Source organism: Argiope bruennichi, chromosome 7 (genome assembly GCF_947563725.1).
Source record: "Argiope bruennichi chromosome 7, qqArgBrue1.1, whole genome shotgun sequence".
Classification (NCBI taxonomy): domain Eukaryota; kingdom Metazoa; phylum Arthropoda; class Arachnida; order Araneae; family Araneidae; genus Argiope; species Argiope bruennichi.
In genome coordinates, this window is record NC_079157.1 from 63345211 (window position 1) to 63360596 (window position 15386).

At 28.7% G+C, this 15386-nt stretch overlaps 1 protein-coding gene across 2 annotated transcripts in view; it reads left to right on the forward strand.

The window, feature by feature from the left end:
• Positions 1 to 12507, forward strand: part of LOC129975926 (fasciclin-1-like) — a 601968-nt gene extending 589461 nt beyond the window's left edge. The window contains exons 13-14 of one of the 2 annotated variants that reach the window (XM_056089216.1): positions 295 to 330; positions 8087 to 12507. In XM_056089216.1, coding sequence (XP_055945191.1) covers positions 295 to 330; positions 8087 to 8289 — 239 coding nt within the window. In that variant the 3' untranslated portion in view covers positions 8290 to 12507. The remainder of the gene's footprint in view (positions 1 to 294; positions 331 to 8086) is intronic. The other variant, XM_056089217.1, reaches the window with a different exon arrangement.
• Positions 12508 to 15386: the final 2879 nt, after the last annotated feature.

The window sequence follows — 15386 nt, forward strand, 5'->3', positions numbered from 1 at the left end:
TGTAAAACAATTCAAACAATAAAGAAACGTAAAACATCATATTTAATGGGGGGGGGAACTAAGTACCTCTAAGAGTTTCCCAAGAACGGTATATCACTTATTTATAGAAAATTCCATTTAAGTCTTAACGCTGCAAGATTGTTTTATATGTTTAAACGAACTTAGCTGAGTGTTTACTTTATGAGATTGGTTGAGTTTATTCCACCCACAAGTGTATATAATTTTGTTCTTTGTTATGCCTGCTCTATTTTGCCTGCTTTTTCATCACTCCACTTCTCTTTCTGCTGCACTCAGGAAAGAGAAATATATCTGGAGGTTTGCCTCCTCTAGGTAAGTACGCTTTGTGCATGGAACACTGCTTTTCGTTAGATGCTTTAGAGTTTTCACTAAGTACTTCTGTCATTAAAATTTTATCTTTATTTTTGTTGTTGTTGTCATTATTGTTTTATGTGTAGTTTAGAGTAAATATATGGTTCAGGTAAAATATGAAGTATCCATTTCGTTTAAATAAGAAGCCAGATATTCTAAATTCCAGTCATAAAATGCTTAGATAATGTAATTATATGACATTTTGTAGAGAAGCAAAAATCTCTAAAAAAAATTTATTGACTGATATTTGTTGCTGATAAACGAAAGTCTAGATTTAAAATATGCAAAAAATCAGGAAGAAATGAGAAAAATAAATTAAATATTTTACAAATTTATTTTTGTTCCTACTTTTGATTTATACATATTATTTACTATTTTACTAATTATCAACCCATAGCATGAACACAATGGGAACAATAATATTCAAATCTAAAAAGACACTTATAAATTATGGGGGGGGGGGGGTTATGATGATGATGATGTATTTATTTTTGATTCCTTTTAAATCTTTCTTGTTGTTTATATTTTAATACTCGCCAACAAAATTCAGTAGTTTTAAACATCTTATTTTCTCAAAACATTGCAATCGACATCAAAAACCCCAATTAATAACATTCATAATACATGTATACGGCTAAGCACCTTCTCTACCTAATAAAATCAGATAACCCTTTTCTATGCTTAGTAAAACTTGATAAAAAGAATTCTTCAGAAAATAATTTTTAAAAGTTAAATATAATATTTTATTTATTATTATTATTTTATTTATTTATTATTTTTTTTAAGTACAGTAAGTTAAAAAAAACATCTTGACCATTCGAAACATTGTATGTAAAACTGGGACTATTTCAGCTAGTCCGAAACTCCTTATTACTTTATTTAATATGAACATTCCTTTATTATTGGTAAAGTATAGAGCCAAATAATTTTCTGAACTAAGCGATTAATTCTAATCAAAAGTGTCATTCTAATCCATCCATTCACTATAAACTGTTTAGAATTGCGGGAGAAGGATGAGGAGCTTTATGATAATTTTCAATAAAAGTAATTTTATAATTTCTCGAGAAAGATAATTCTATAAGACGCCTTAATGGTAACCCATGTTAAGATATTAAACACTGCCTATATAATACCTTGACAAAGTACGTAAAGTATATATACAGAAATGATATTTCATACTTTACCTGATCATTATGTAAAATGCCTGCATTCACACTTTATAGAATATGTGCATTTAATGTAGAGAAAATTGTTGAAATTATTTTTTAACAGTATGATGTTAAGTTTAAAATGTACCTTTATATTTTAAGTTTCGTCACAATGCAAATGTGATCAGCTTCTCCAGTTATCTATAATTTAATCTGATGCGATTAATGTTATTAATAAGTTATTATTAATGATAACTAATTAAACACAGTGATCGTAATATTCTAACCAAATCTTCTGTATCACTCTAAAGGATAAAACAAGTCCTGTTAGGATACAAAACCTTTAAAACTGTGATGTATCACAAAGAAACAATATGTAATGATTAATATTTAGTCCCAAAACGAAACTAATTATCTGTTAAGCAGTAAGATGTAAAAATGAATCGAAATTGTCGAAGAAAAATTAAAACTTCAAATTATTTAAATTCATTTCTAAGAACGAAACTTCTAATTATGTAAACATGTTTGTTAGTGAAACACTTTGTTTTGCTTGTGTGTGTGTGTGTGTGTGTGTGTGTGTGTGTGTGTGTGTGTGTGTGTGTGTGTGTGTGTGTGTGTGTGTGTGTGTGTGTGTGTGTGTGTGTGTGTGTGTGTGTGTGTGTGTGTGTGTGTGTGTGTGTGTGAATCTTTATTATTCTTGTGTACTGTAAATTTTTATTTACTTTGATTCTTAAAGATCAGATTTTGCCCAAGTTTATAATAATTAAAAAAATTTCCTTAAAACAAAAATTGTTTACTTCCTGTAATGAATCAGAATTATTTTTAAAACCTATGAAATAATTAATTTTTTACTAAATTTAAATTTGTTTGAATCCGCTTAAAATATTTTTTCGAAAAAAAAGTCTATTCGAAGTAAAATTCTTAAATTTAAAATTCAGGTTTCTTTTCTCTTGAGTTTTTATTAATTTCATATTTGTATTTATTCTAAATTAGGGAATTTAAATGTTTAGATGGAGATACGATGCACTAGTCAAACACACACTTTTATCTTGGTAGATTATTTTTTTGTATTTATTTATATTTTATTTTTATATATTTCTATTTGTACTCATACTCCCCTGATTTTATCTGAAATATCCCTTGCTTAATTCATCATCATTCACTTAATTCTTAATTCATTCAGCTGAAAAAGAAAGAAATAACTACAATCGATTTTATCTTGCATCTGGTCTTTAGAGTCAATTTTTGAATATAATTGAAAAAAAATTTATTGTTAAATTCTTAATTGAAATTTTCAATAAATAAATATACGAGTCAGCAAAGTAATTGAGGAAAAACTGTTTATAGTAAAATGCGTTTTATCAATAAACAACTAATATAAAGACTGAAAAATGTCATAAAGCAACTAATATAAAGACTGAAAAATGTCATAAAGCAACTAATATAAAGACTGAAAAATGATTCACCAAGGTGAAATTAAACATCCACTTTAGCTTTAACTTTCATCCACTTTTAGCTTTCACTAGAAACCACTTTCATCGAACCTTTTTCGTTTCAAGTAGTAACATTGTCACTCAGTTAATTTATTATGTTGGCCATTTAATTTAAGAGATATTGAGAAACTCCATTCAGGGAACAAACTTTGAGTCTCATCTGAATTTATCTTTGATGATATGATACTAGGAAATTTACATCATTAGTATCCTACACACAAAATAATTATATCTGCCTCTTGTAATTATCGGATGTAATTAATTATATTAGCAAGCCACACGGGTTCACTTTTCCTCAACTCCGTTCTCTTTTCGTTTCTCATGGTGTTTACAAAGAGAGAGCATTGACCTCTCTACTATTAATATTTATTTGTGCGGAAAAGCGGCTGTAGACTAGATGTCTGTCGCTTAGATAGAAATATACGAGAAAGTTTCCGCCGAATCAAATAATGAATAACCGAGTTCATGGGAAGGGGAGGTAGCTAATCGGGATTGGCAGTTGATGATGATGATGCCATTTTGATTTTCAAATATTGTCACTCATTTTATATTCACATACAACAACTGACTTCGTGAATAGTGAGATGCCCTAGCTCAAAAAAGGAATGCTTTGGACACTGCGGCAGTTAAATTGTTTTGAATAAAAAAAACATAGGATACAATGAAAAGGAAACGATTAAGGGTACATAAAATTACTCAGTCACCGAGCGAAACAAAAATTGTAGAAAAAAATTACAAAATAAAGGAGAAAGGTTTTACAACATACTAAGAATTGCAATAGAATCATAGTAGCTCCTAATGTGTATGAATATTAAGTAGTATGGAATGTAAGCACATATATGTAAGAATATTGCAACACTTTAAAAGTTTTTGGAAGGATCTTCAATCTTGAAGCAATTAGAATATATAGACAAATAAAAGGAAAATGTTCTCATATACATCTTTATTAAACTAAACTTATCGGGAAAATGACCAACATTCAAACAAAACACATATTTCTGAATATTAATAGCATTTTTGGTTATTCTATCAGCATTTAAGTATATTATAAAGAGAGCGTTGTAAAACTGAAAATAAATTTATAAAAAAGTGTTATATAAAAGAAAATAATAAATTGGAAAATTACCATTGATAGCAATCTTTATTATAAAAATGAACTGCAATATTTCAACAAGAAGTATCCTGCATAATTTAAAAAGGGGAGGGGCATTTGTTAAGCAACTTAAATGATTGAATACTTTGGAAGAAAAAGAAAATAAACTTTATAAAGTGTGAAGAAATCTAAAAAAAATGCAATATATTAATCAATAACATAGCTTGAAATTAATCCAAGATAAAGTATTTATCATTCCATCATATATTTCCATTATCATTACCTATTTTATCAGCATGGAACCAGTTTCAGTGTCGGGCTATCAGAACGGAAAAGGAAATATTGTCAGAGCTGATTTTCTATCCTCTGTAAAGTTCTTTCGGCATTGAACGCTCTGCCAATTTCGATAAGCATCAAAATGTTATTTATCAAATGACAGGTGAAGTGATCTATCACTAAAAATAATCTTTATTATAAATGCAAAGTAAAATAAATTAATAAACATTATATTATTACCGATATGAAGATCTCAAAAATTATATATTTTTGAAAATATATAGAAGTGTATTAAATAAAAACCATAAATCTCATAAATATCTCAACACATATTCCTGAAGAGCTTCCAAAGTGATGTCCTCGGAACCATTCAGTAAAAATCTTCATAACTCGATGGTTTGAATGTTTGGTCTGAATCAAAAGTTTGAACAGCATCGAATGTCAATCAAGATTGATGAGCATGAAAACTCAGATAATGTTCATTTGATGAATGAGTAGATCTGTTTCTAAAGTTAAGATATTATCATAAATAAAAAAAATCATAATATAATTAATAATAATTTTAATAAATAATAATAATAATTTTCTTTATTATAAATAAAAAATAACACATTTTAATGAATAATGTGTTATGAAATAGAAATGAAGCAATATTTTAAGAGGTATAAAGTTCGAAAAATTATATGTTTATGAAAATTTAAGAGCGCACCTTGCAGAACAGTAAATGAATGTAAAAGGGAAAAAATCTTAAGGTATTATTGATTTTGAAGATGAAATGTGTGAAATTTTGATCTGCATCAAAAGTTAGGTCTGAAGTAAAATTTATTCATCAAATGGTGAATAAACTACCGAATTGTATAGATTTTTATTCCTTAATAGTAGTTTTTTTCTGTTTTTGTTGCCGTCCATGCTTTTATAATTGATAATAAATCAATAAATTATTTATCAAAAAGTTTTGTAATATGACGAAAAAAAATAATAACACAATTTAAATCCTATACTTTTAATACATTGGTATTAAAATTTGAATTGTTTAAAAATTGCTAAATTATCAGGAAGCTCATAGCCAGATATACCAGCATGAAAGAGAAGAAGAGAACAGAAAATCTTTCACCAGTAAGATGATCATGCAATGGAATAGTATTAAAGGTTCATTGGGTGATTGAAATAAGGAAAAAATATTTTGAGGGAAAAAGATATTAATCAAAATTGTAATAATAATAATAATAAATAAATAAATTTTAAAAAAACAGTGGACGTTGTAAAAACTTTTGATTTAAGAACAGCATTTGAATTCTCTCCCGACCGAGGTTCAAAATTAAGAGACATGTCCATAATAATATTATCAATTCATATAAGCTACATCAAAATATAAATCAAAATACAAAAACAACCTTATAAAAGTTAAAATACTCTCTATCGTTTCCTTTTTCACCTCTTATTGTCTTGATATTAAAGTAATATATCCCAGTTTATATTCTTCCGTTGTGATGCATTTTTATTATCCATTCTCCTTAACAATTATACAAGGAGGTAAAAATAATCAGACTATTATTAATTAGAAAATGGACATTTTAATTGACAGGTAAGCAATAGCTCCTGATTATGCTGACACTTGACCTGCGTATTTTTTTCCGGTGTTAGCATAGTTCAAAGATTAGCAAGGAACACCTTGGTGACAATGGATGTACAGTGCGCGAAAAAAGTAACAGCATGTAAAAAAGGACAACATGTAATTGCATGAAAATATGCTTTATTTCCATTTCACCTAAATGAACTTTTTATATTTCTTACTTCTGCTGCATAATTTTGTGATAACACTTATACCACATAAAAAACATAATTTAGCTTCAAAATATTGATTTTACAAAATTTAACATTAAAGGAAATAAGGAAAAAATTATAAGGACATGTTGTAAAATACTTAAAAAATGTTTCAATAATCAAGAAAACTACCTTTTTTTCAATTACTAGAATAAGCCGAGAGGTCATAGATCCTGAAAGATCTTTTAAAATATCCACAGATATTTTTTCCCAAGCGTCTTTGATAGCGACGACAAGATCTTGTGTACATTGATACTGTGTGCCGTTTTTATAAACTTCTCGGGCTAGAAGTCCCCATAAGTTTTCGATTGTTTAAGATCGGGACTTCTCGCCGGCCAATCAGGTAAATTTACAGAATTAGCTTCAAACCAGAGTTTTGCACTCGTAGAAACGTGTATCGAAGCATTATCCTGCTGAAAAATATAGTCCCCTGAAGTAATTAGTGGCTCTTCAGGTAATAAACTTTTTTCTAACATATCAACATACCTGTCCGAATTCATTTTACGGTTGATAAATACAATTGGAGTGGTTCCATTTGTCGCAAAAGCGCCCCATACCATAACCGAGCCACCACCATATTGACGCCTGGAAAACACTTCCTTGGTCTTTCGCAGATCATACCAAAAATAACGAAAACCATCGGGTCCATCAAGATTGTACTTTTTTTCGTCCGAAAAAATTACATCAGCCCACTTTTGACCAAGAGAAATGTATTTTTTGGCAAAGTAAACTCTTCTTCTTTTATGATGATTTGTAAGAGAGGGGTGTGACACTAATTTCCCATAAGAAACTTGAGGATGTTTACTCAAAACATTTTGAACAGTCCTTGTTGAGCATGGTAAACTCAAATTTTGTCTAACTTCATTTGCGGTTTCTCTTTTCTCGCAAGCTCTCCTTACAATCATTCTTTCTTGTCGACGAGTGAGAATTTCTGGTCTCCCAGTTCGCTTTTTCATACCATACATCCCAGGATTTTTTTTAAAATTATAAACCACCGTTTTAGATCTCTTGATTCTTTTTGAAATTTCCTATCCACTTAATCCACATTCTCGAAAAGCAACAATTTTTCCTTTTTCAGAGTCAGAAAGTTGAGTTCCTTTGGGCATCGTTTAAAAATTCACACTGAAAGTCGCCGAATGGGAAATTCTTTTTGCAAATGAATCTTTTAACTCGGAATTGTCATTTTATGCTTTCAAATATGCAAATTTTTAAATAATTACTGGAGAAAAAAGCAATGTCCTTATACTTTTTTCCGTTTTCATTTAGGTTTAAAAATTAAAATTAAAATTTTAGTAGATTTAAAATTGAAAATTTTAATTACTTTACGCATAAAATATTTTAATTTTACTTCTATTTTTGCTGCAAAAATTTGCATACGATTCTGTAAACAAGGCTTCTAGATTTGGCGATTTTTCGCGTGTCCTTATAATTTTTTCGGGCACTGTACTAGATAGAGGCTATATAATTAATTCATTTAAATATTTTTTAGTGTATTGGAACTTTTCCAAAATTTTCCCTTAACTTACAAATTACCACCGAAACACTTTACGACTTATTCGTTATAGAACGCTTTTATAACAAAGTTCCGGGACTCTCCCGACAGGACAGGATGAGAGAATAAAAAATGTAAACTTTTTCTTTCATTTATATGTATGGAAAGAAATATGAAACGGCATTCCTTAAAAAGAATGTCAAATCATCTATTTATTTATGCCTTACCATGTAAAGTTAATCCAAATAGCTTATGAGTTGAATAAATAGAAAATATGGCAGAAATATAGCTCAATAATTATTTTTAACTGATAAATGGAATGGAATATATTTTTCAAACTTATTTCTAATGCGTAATTATGTTAAATTGCTTATATATGATATTACTATAGGTGAACTATTGTTGGAATGGGAAGGACTTCAAGCCCGCATCATCCGCCCAGACGTTCAGGCTGTGAATGGAGTTATTCACGTGATCGACCGCGTCATGATGAAAAGGCGTGATCTTACGAAATCCGAATCTTCGATTGGCCCACGCTGCACTGGCTTCTTAGTATTCATCCTCGCCTTTATTCAAGTCGCCATCTTGTTCTGAAGACCAATTCGCAAAGACGCAGAACAACAAGAGCACACAACAAACAAATTCAACAACACTCGCCGCGACGACTTTGGACGTACAATGAGTATTCATACTCACCAATCTGAAGTGTGCTTTTTTGGCATACTGATCGGCTTAGGCCGCAAACTTGTGTTCAAACGTATGAAACATTCTTGAAATCCTCTCAACACCGTTTGATACAAATAGAAGGAAAATTTAGAAATTGACGGGATAAAGATTTGATATATTTGTGTGCTGAGGGGGGAAAGGGCTGTGTGAAAAAAAAATATCATAGATGAACAGAACATGTATTTAAAATTATATAGAGCCAGATTATATAAATGCTTGCGATTAGAGTATAAAAAAATTAAAAGCTGATTTAGTGAGCATTACCAAAATTCGAACGTCCATCTATGCTTTCAAAAGTGCATAAAAGAAAATATCATCAATTTTAACTAAAGTATTCATTAATGTTGATTAATTCAGCCAAAACGTGATGTATTGCATATAAATTTAATGTAACGCGCATAGATATTGAAAAAAAATTATCAATAGTTGAAGGAATTTAAATCAGAACGCATTAGATAAATTAAGTGAATAGAACAATGTGGAATTTCAACGCTCAAAAATAAAATGCTTTTATAATATTAGACGAAATTAGTTTTCTAATAAATAAAATTCTATGTCTATTTAAAGAACAGTTAAGATTAAGAAATTTAACCTTTATCTTTGGGATGTAAAAATTTTTTCTGGGAAATTATTCGTTTGAATGTAATTTTTATCTTGCAATATTTATTTGTACGTTTATCATTTCCCCTAAGTTATTGTCATTGTTATATAGACACTGCCATTACAAATATCGGATGGATTTGCTTTCACTATTGGTGAACTTTTCATTGTTAGAACATGCAATGTTTCCAAAGACTGAAGAGTGTAGTTTTATGTCGTCATATTTAAGCATAGTTACAAAAATGATTGGATAAAAATCAAAAACTAGATAACGCAAAGCAAATTATGGTGTTCCGTTGACCAAAAATGGTTGTTAGTTCTTACTTTTTCAATGTATTGTGGTAACACTTGTGTTCTGCTATAGCACGCAGCAACTCTTCATGTTGATCGACAAGTATTGTGATGATATATTTGAATGTTAAAATATGGCCAATGTGTGAATATTGTTATATTATGCTCTCATTATATATAAAGCGAACTGAAACTGTTTTAAAGCATGGTTTCTTACAGTCCTGAGTTCGGTCGAGAGTTACAAAAAAATTTATTTAACTTCTTGTCTGTGCACCTCTTAACCACTGCATCTGGTTTCGTCTGCTGAATATTTGTATCGGTGTTTGTATGGTGGAATCCCTCCCTTTCTAGCCTGCTGATATTGAAAAGACTGTCCAAGTGACTCTCTTGGATTATGTATGTATAGTCAACAGCAACAAATATCTAAGAAATGTAAATCAAGAAACTGGAATATATTATGTGTTTGTATTGATCTCAAAATTTCAAGTTTTATTGGAAATTGTATGGATAAGAATAAGAACATGGTAAAATTATTATTCATTAGGCCAGGTGTTATTGATTTTCAATGAAACTTTCAATCCTTCTCCTTTCCTTTCTTTCATCAAAAATTACGTGAGGCACAAAAGATAACATACTTTTTACCATTTTTTTTTTTTCAATTTATGCCTGTATTATGAAACGTTTTCTAAAACTGCTGATAAAGATCTTATATTTTCTAACTCGATTGCTCTCAGCATATATGTCTGGATCTAACAACTCAATAATTAACAATAGATTTTAACTGAAATAGCATTATCTTTCTGGAAATCCTCCGAAGCTAATTTTTCAAAATAAGCATATGGGTCTTTTGCTTAATACTCATTCAGATTTCTTTCATTCATGAGTTGTTTCATAAATTTTAAAAAACAATAATTCTTTTTATCAGAAGCTTGATCATCTCACCAATACTCCAAAAGTAGTCGGCTTGCTGACGGTATCAGATGTTAAAAACTGTTAATATTTAGTAGAAAAACGAAACATGTTCAACAAGTGCATGATCTGAGATTCAATGTGTATGATCTAAAGAAAATTTCTATTTTAAAATGACATTAACCATTTATCAGATCAGAGATGCAAAAATAAGAGCTTGAAAGTGTAGTACACAAAAGGAAAAAAAAATAACATGTCGATTTTTGGTTGGGGACAGTTGATGGTTCATCACAAAAAGGAAGCAAAGACCTTCAATTGAGCATCGAAGTGACTACCAATTGATTAATCACCTAACATTTTATAAATATGGGAATAATTTACTTAAAATAGTGAAAGCAAAAGAGATAATCTGTTCGAGGGATGATCTGTTCATGAAACGAATAGAACTTTTTCAAGGTAAAGCCAAAAAAAATTAGTCATTAGCTAGGATTCGAACAAATTCAAATGGCTCGGATTGTTAAGTATTATTCCAGTATTATTACATTTTTCGATGTATAGAAAATATTTTGAAATTGTATTCTCGTAAAAACGATGCAAGTTTTAAATATTAATTTACATACATTCTACAATATCAGTTGAAAGTTTTTCTAAAGGATCAATATTGTTCCTTTTTTTTAATGGACTTTGAAAATTACAGCAGTTAGTGTCTATTATCTTTCTACTAAAAATAATAAGTAAATATAAAGATTAGTATCCATGTTTAAAGGAGTGTTTAGAATGATTCATTTCTCGTTTAAATGCTAAAGAAGGTTATCGGGCTCTTCTGGTAGAAGGCCAAAAATGCAAGAAGAGAAATAGTGCGCCTCTTTATCATTCAACTCAGCAAATGCATAATGAATTCAGCATTTTTAGTATATATCCGAAACATTTGTTCAGCTCTTACTCGTTTTAAGATTACAGGATTACTTTGGGTCTATACACATTGCTGAATACTTCTTCTCATCTGATCTTTGTTATTATTACTAAAAAAAGGATGTGCTAATCAATGGTTTGAAGGAATAGCACTTTGCAACTTAGGGAATATTTTGAATCGATACAATTTTTTTCATTTTAATTTTGCCTATTAATAGAATTTTCCCATATTTTCAAAGAAATGAAAGAGTAAAATTGTGAAAATCATTGGTGTTTAATTATATTTTATAGTGGGTATGAATGTTTGAATTTAATCTCAAAGAACTTATATATTTCAATTGATCTCCGAAATAATTTTGATCTCGTATTTCGAAGAAGTATGAGTTTTATTGAAACATTCATTATTTAAAGAAGTAAAATATTAGTTTCTTATAAATTGTAACAAATGTTAATCAAAAATTTTACTGAAAAAAACATCCTGATTTCAGTAAATGTTTAATAACTATTATGATACAGAAATCTATTTTTAGATTTTGCGATTTAAACAAAACACTTTTTTATTTCGATACAATTAAAAATTTATTTCAATATGAGAATATATTGTATTTATTTTCAATTATTATAATTTCTCAATCACATTTTTGAATTCAGTCTTCCGGGGTTTATGAAGAAATCATTAATTAACTGAATTTAAAATTATTTTTAAGAAAACTTAGTATTTATTCTTATCCATTACAATTTTCATTTAAAATTAAAAATTTGTGCATTTAAAACTTATTTGTGCTTTTGAATGTAGACATTATTGAATGTAAACAAGTGTCATGTGATATCGGTGTTTTCATGAAAACGTATCAGGCCAGCATTAATTGTTCGTCGACGCTGTCTCGATTTCAATAAATGAAGAATCTCAAACCTAAGTTCAAGCGTAAACGTTCAATAAATACTGTACTGAGACGCACAAATGAATGAAATTAAATATAATCATGTGATGCTGGTATACATATTTTTTGTCAGTGTCATGTGATATGAAATAAAATTTAAGTGGTTAACTGCCAGCATTCCGTTTCACATCCTTTGTCGGCAAAACGAGCGGACCAACAAGCACATGCATCAAGCAAAGAAATTAAAAAAGCAGCGCTCGAGAATTTTCACACTGAAAGCAGTAGCGCCATCTGTTGATGATTTTTCAATTTAGTAGTTATAAATCATCTATTTTAAAAAATGAGCTATATTAGAATTCCATAAAGGAGATTTAAGAACTTTGTTAAATTTGTGGCTTGCGATGTGTGTTAATTTTGCAAGGTACCAGAAACGTTATCAAAATTGATACTTGATTATGAATGATGTTTTAAATAAATGGATTTTACTGCCGAATAGATGTTTTATTTTCTGCTTTCCATACAGCTCAAATGAATGTTTTATTTACAAATAAATTTACGATCATAAATATCGTGCATTTTATTGTGATTTATGAGAAGTAGGTTTTAAAAATCTATCTAGTAGACATATAAAAAAAACGTGAGATTTGCAGTAAAGTAACAATTGTATGCTTTCGTTCATACATTGTTCCATCACAGCCTCGCTTCATTTGTACAAATTATAAAGATAAAGTATTTTGTTTATACAATGCAAATGAAGCAAAAGCATCGGTTATACATAATTTTCCCCTTTTCTAAAATCGGCATATTTTCTGCCTCGGTCATTATTTACTAGTTCCTATAAAGCATACACTTTTTCTAGAAATTAAGAGAAATAACCTCTTCCTTTCTATTATTTCCAATTAAAGATATAGGAAAACAAAAAAAAATCCTCATGACTGCTCATGATATGACGGGAAAATAGGAAAAGACAATGGGAAAATCAGTTCAGAGTCGCTTCATCCCACTGGTTTGTCTGTCTTTCTGAAGCCTGTCTTTCTCGAATTTCTTTGTTTTCGAGCATTCATGTTTTTTTTTTTTTTTTTTTTTTTTTTGTATTGCTTTTCTATTTACTTTTTAAAAACTCGATATGTCTCGGAAGTTTCAAGCACTTTCTTGAAAGGTAACAACGGCAATCATTTATTTCTTTAATTGAACATCTACTTATATTCTCTTCTATCGCATACAATAAAAAATATATACAGTTAGTACTCAAACTATGGAATAAAGGTATGATTTTTCTCACTTCTATTAAAGTTGCTTAGTTAGTAACTTTATCAAAACTTAACGGCTATAAATAAATATAAGGAAAGTACAAGGCTATAATAGAAATATAAATTGTACTGATTAAAACAGTAACAAATTCAAACTGCTTTAGGCTTTTGGATTCGACTGAAAAATCATTTTCTTGCATACGATTGTATGCAGCTTGCTGAATGGTCTTAAAATATCCTGTATCCTATAAAGTGATTCTAAAATACAGTAGATGATTTGCAATTCAAAAAGTATTACTTCCATTTTCAAAAAGAAACTAGTTATACTCAAGAAGATAAATTTTTTGGGTGATCATGAAAAAAGAACAGTTCGTTAACTTTCAACCACACAAAGAGAAGTCTCTTATTCTGGAAGTTTAATTCTTCTTCTTACACTCACCAATTAATTGCCGTTCAGTATAATTAATATCTTAAGTTAAAAACACGAATGGTTAAAGTAATCTTCCTGAAGCAAAAAGCTTCAAAGATAGAATTTCATCATTCCTGAATGAAGACCATTACTCAAAATTTTAGTAAAATTAAAAGAAATAAGTTTGCGTTAAGGCTTTTAAGAAAAGAAGTACGTTTGTGGCTCTATGTAGTGCACAATATGAGGGTCCTGTTTTAATAAATTGTTCGGTTTAGTTTCCATAATAGTAGATGTTTAATTTAATAAAGTTATGATAATGATTAATTTAGGTTAATTTTTGTAGAATCTTTGAAAAAATGCTTACTTCTTGATTATGGTTCATGACTGGATGACATGTATGTTTGTGCACACTATTATTTATTATTTAAAGTTAATGGAATAAATAAGTTAATGAAACAGACAAAAATAAGACTAAACACACTTGATTAAAATCTAATATTATTCTATATTTAATATTAGCCGCCTTTGGTGACCAGCCGGTTCGCCAATCTTAATGCTCGTTAAAATTTTCAATTAAATGCTTTACGTAACTTGTCTTTTAATCGCATCTTGATCCAAATATTTTTAAGTTTCAAATTTATAGTCATATTTTACTCATGTTATTATAAAGGTAATAACATACTAGGTACCTATCTAATTTTCTGTCAGCTCTTGTAAAATTGCAATTTTAAATTAAAGTGGAAATAATTAAATTGCAATTAATATAAGAAACACTTTTTTCTGAAATCAAGATTTTTTTTAAGTGAATACTGAAAATAGAGTCGTTCATCATTTAAGTCATGTGTGCACTATAGAATAATTTTCATAATTTATGTAATATCTCAACAAGTATTCAACAATATTTTCTCAAATTCATCATAAAATTCAGTTTTTAGTTTAATTTTTAAAAGGATTTAAATCACATGGATAACAATATTTTATTTTCTTTCGGTCTAGAAATATATTTCAAAAAATTATGAAATCTAAATTTTATACAGTCCTAAAGAATCATATTCTGGAAATATTGATGACACTTCAACTTTTAAATAACCAAATGAGCTTTTCTATCTTCGGCTATCAAATTTGATCGATTTATGAATTTTTGAATAGAATAGTTTAGAACAATCAATAATTTCATAATCTGTTTTGAGAAACCCTGGCCTCTGATTAAGGTATCTTTGAGACGGTCGATGAAATGGTCTAAAATCGCCCGTTTTTATTAAATAGTGATATTCAAATTTATTTAAATCAGTCAGTCTTAATGACCGATTTAGTTGATTGGTGTGCAATTTCTTTTTTTAAAAATATTGGTGTCTCAAGAATATTTTGTTAAATTTAATTCGTAGAGCGAAGGATCTAGATAAAAGCTAAAGATTCGTAATTTATTAGAGCATTATATTGACTCAAATTACATAAAATATAATTATTTACTTTATTTTAACACATGTGTATCTGTTATTAAAGGTTTATAAATTAGCCGTTGTGTTCCAAAGTGAAAGGATATCTATTAAATCATGTTTGCCTTAAATAAAACTGATTTATTGAATTAATAATGTAGATATTGTAAAAGATCATAGAAAACTTTGTCTTGCATTTACTTTTTAGAAAATATTATGTTTCTTATTTATTTCATTTCAAACAGACACGTACTGAAAAAAAAAATTTTTTTTTTGG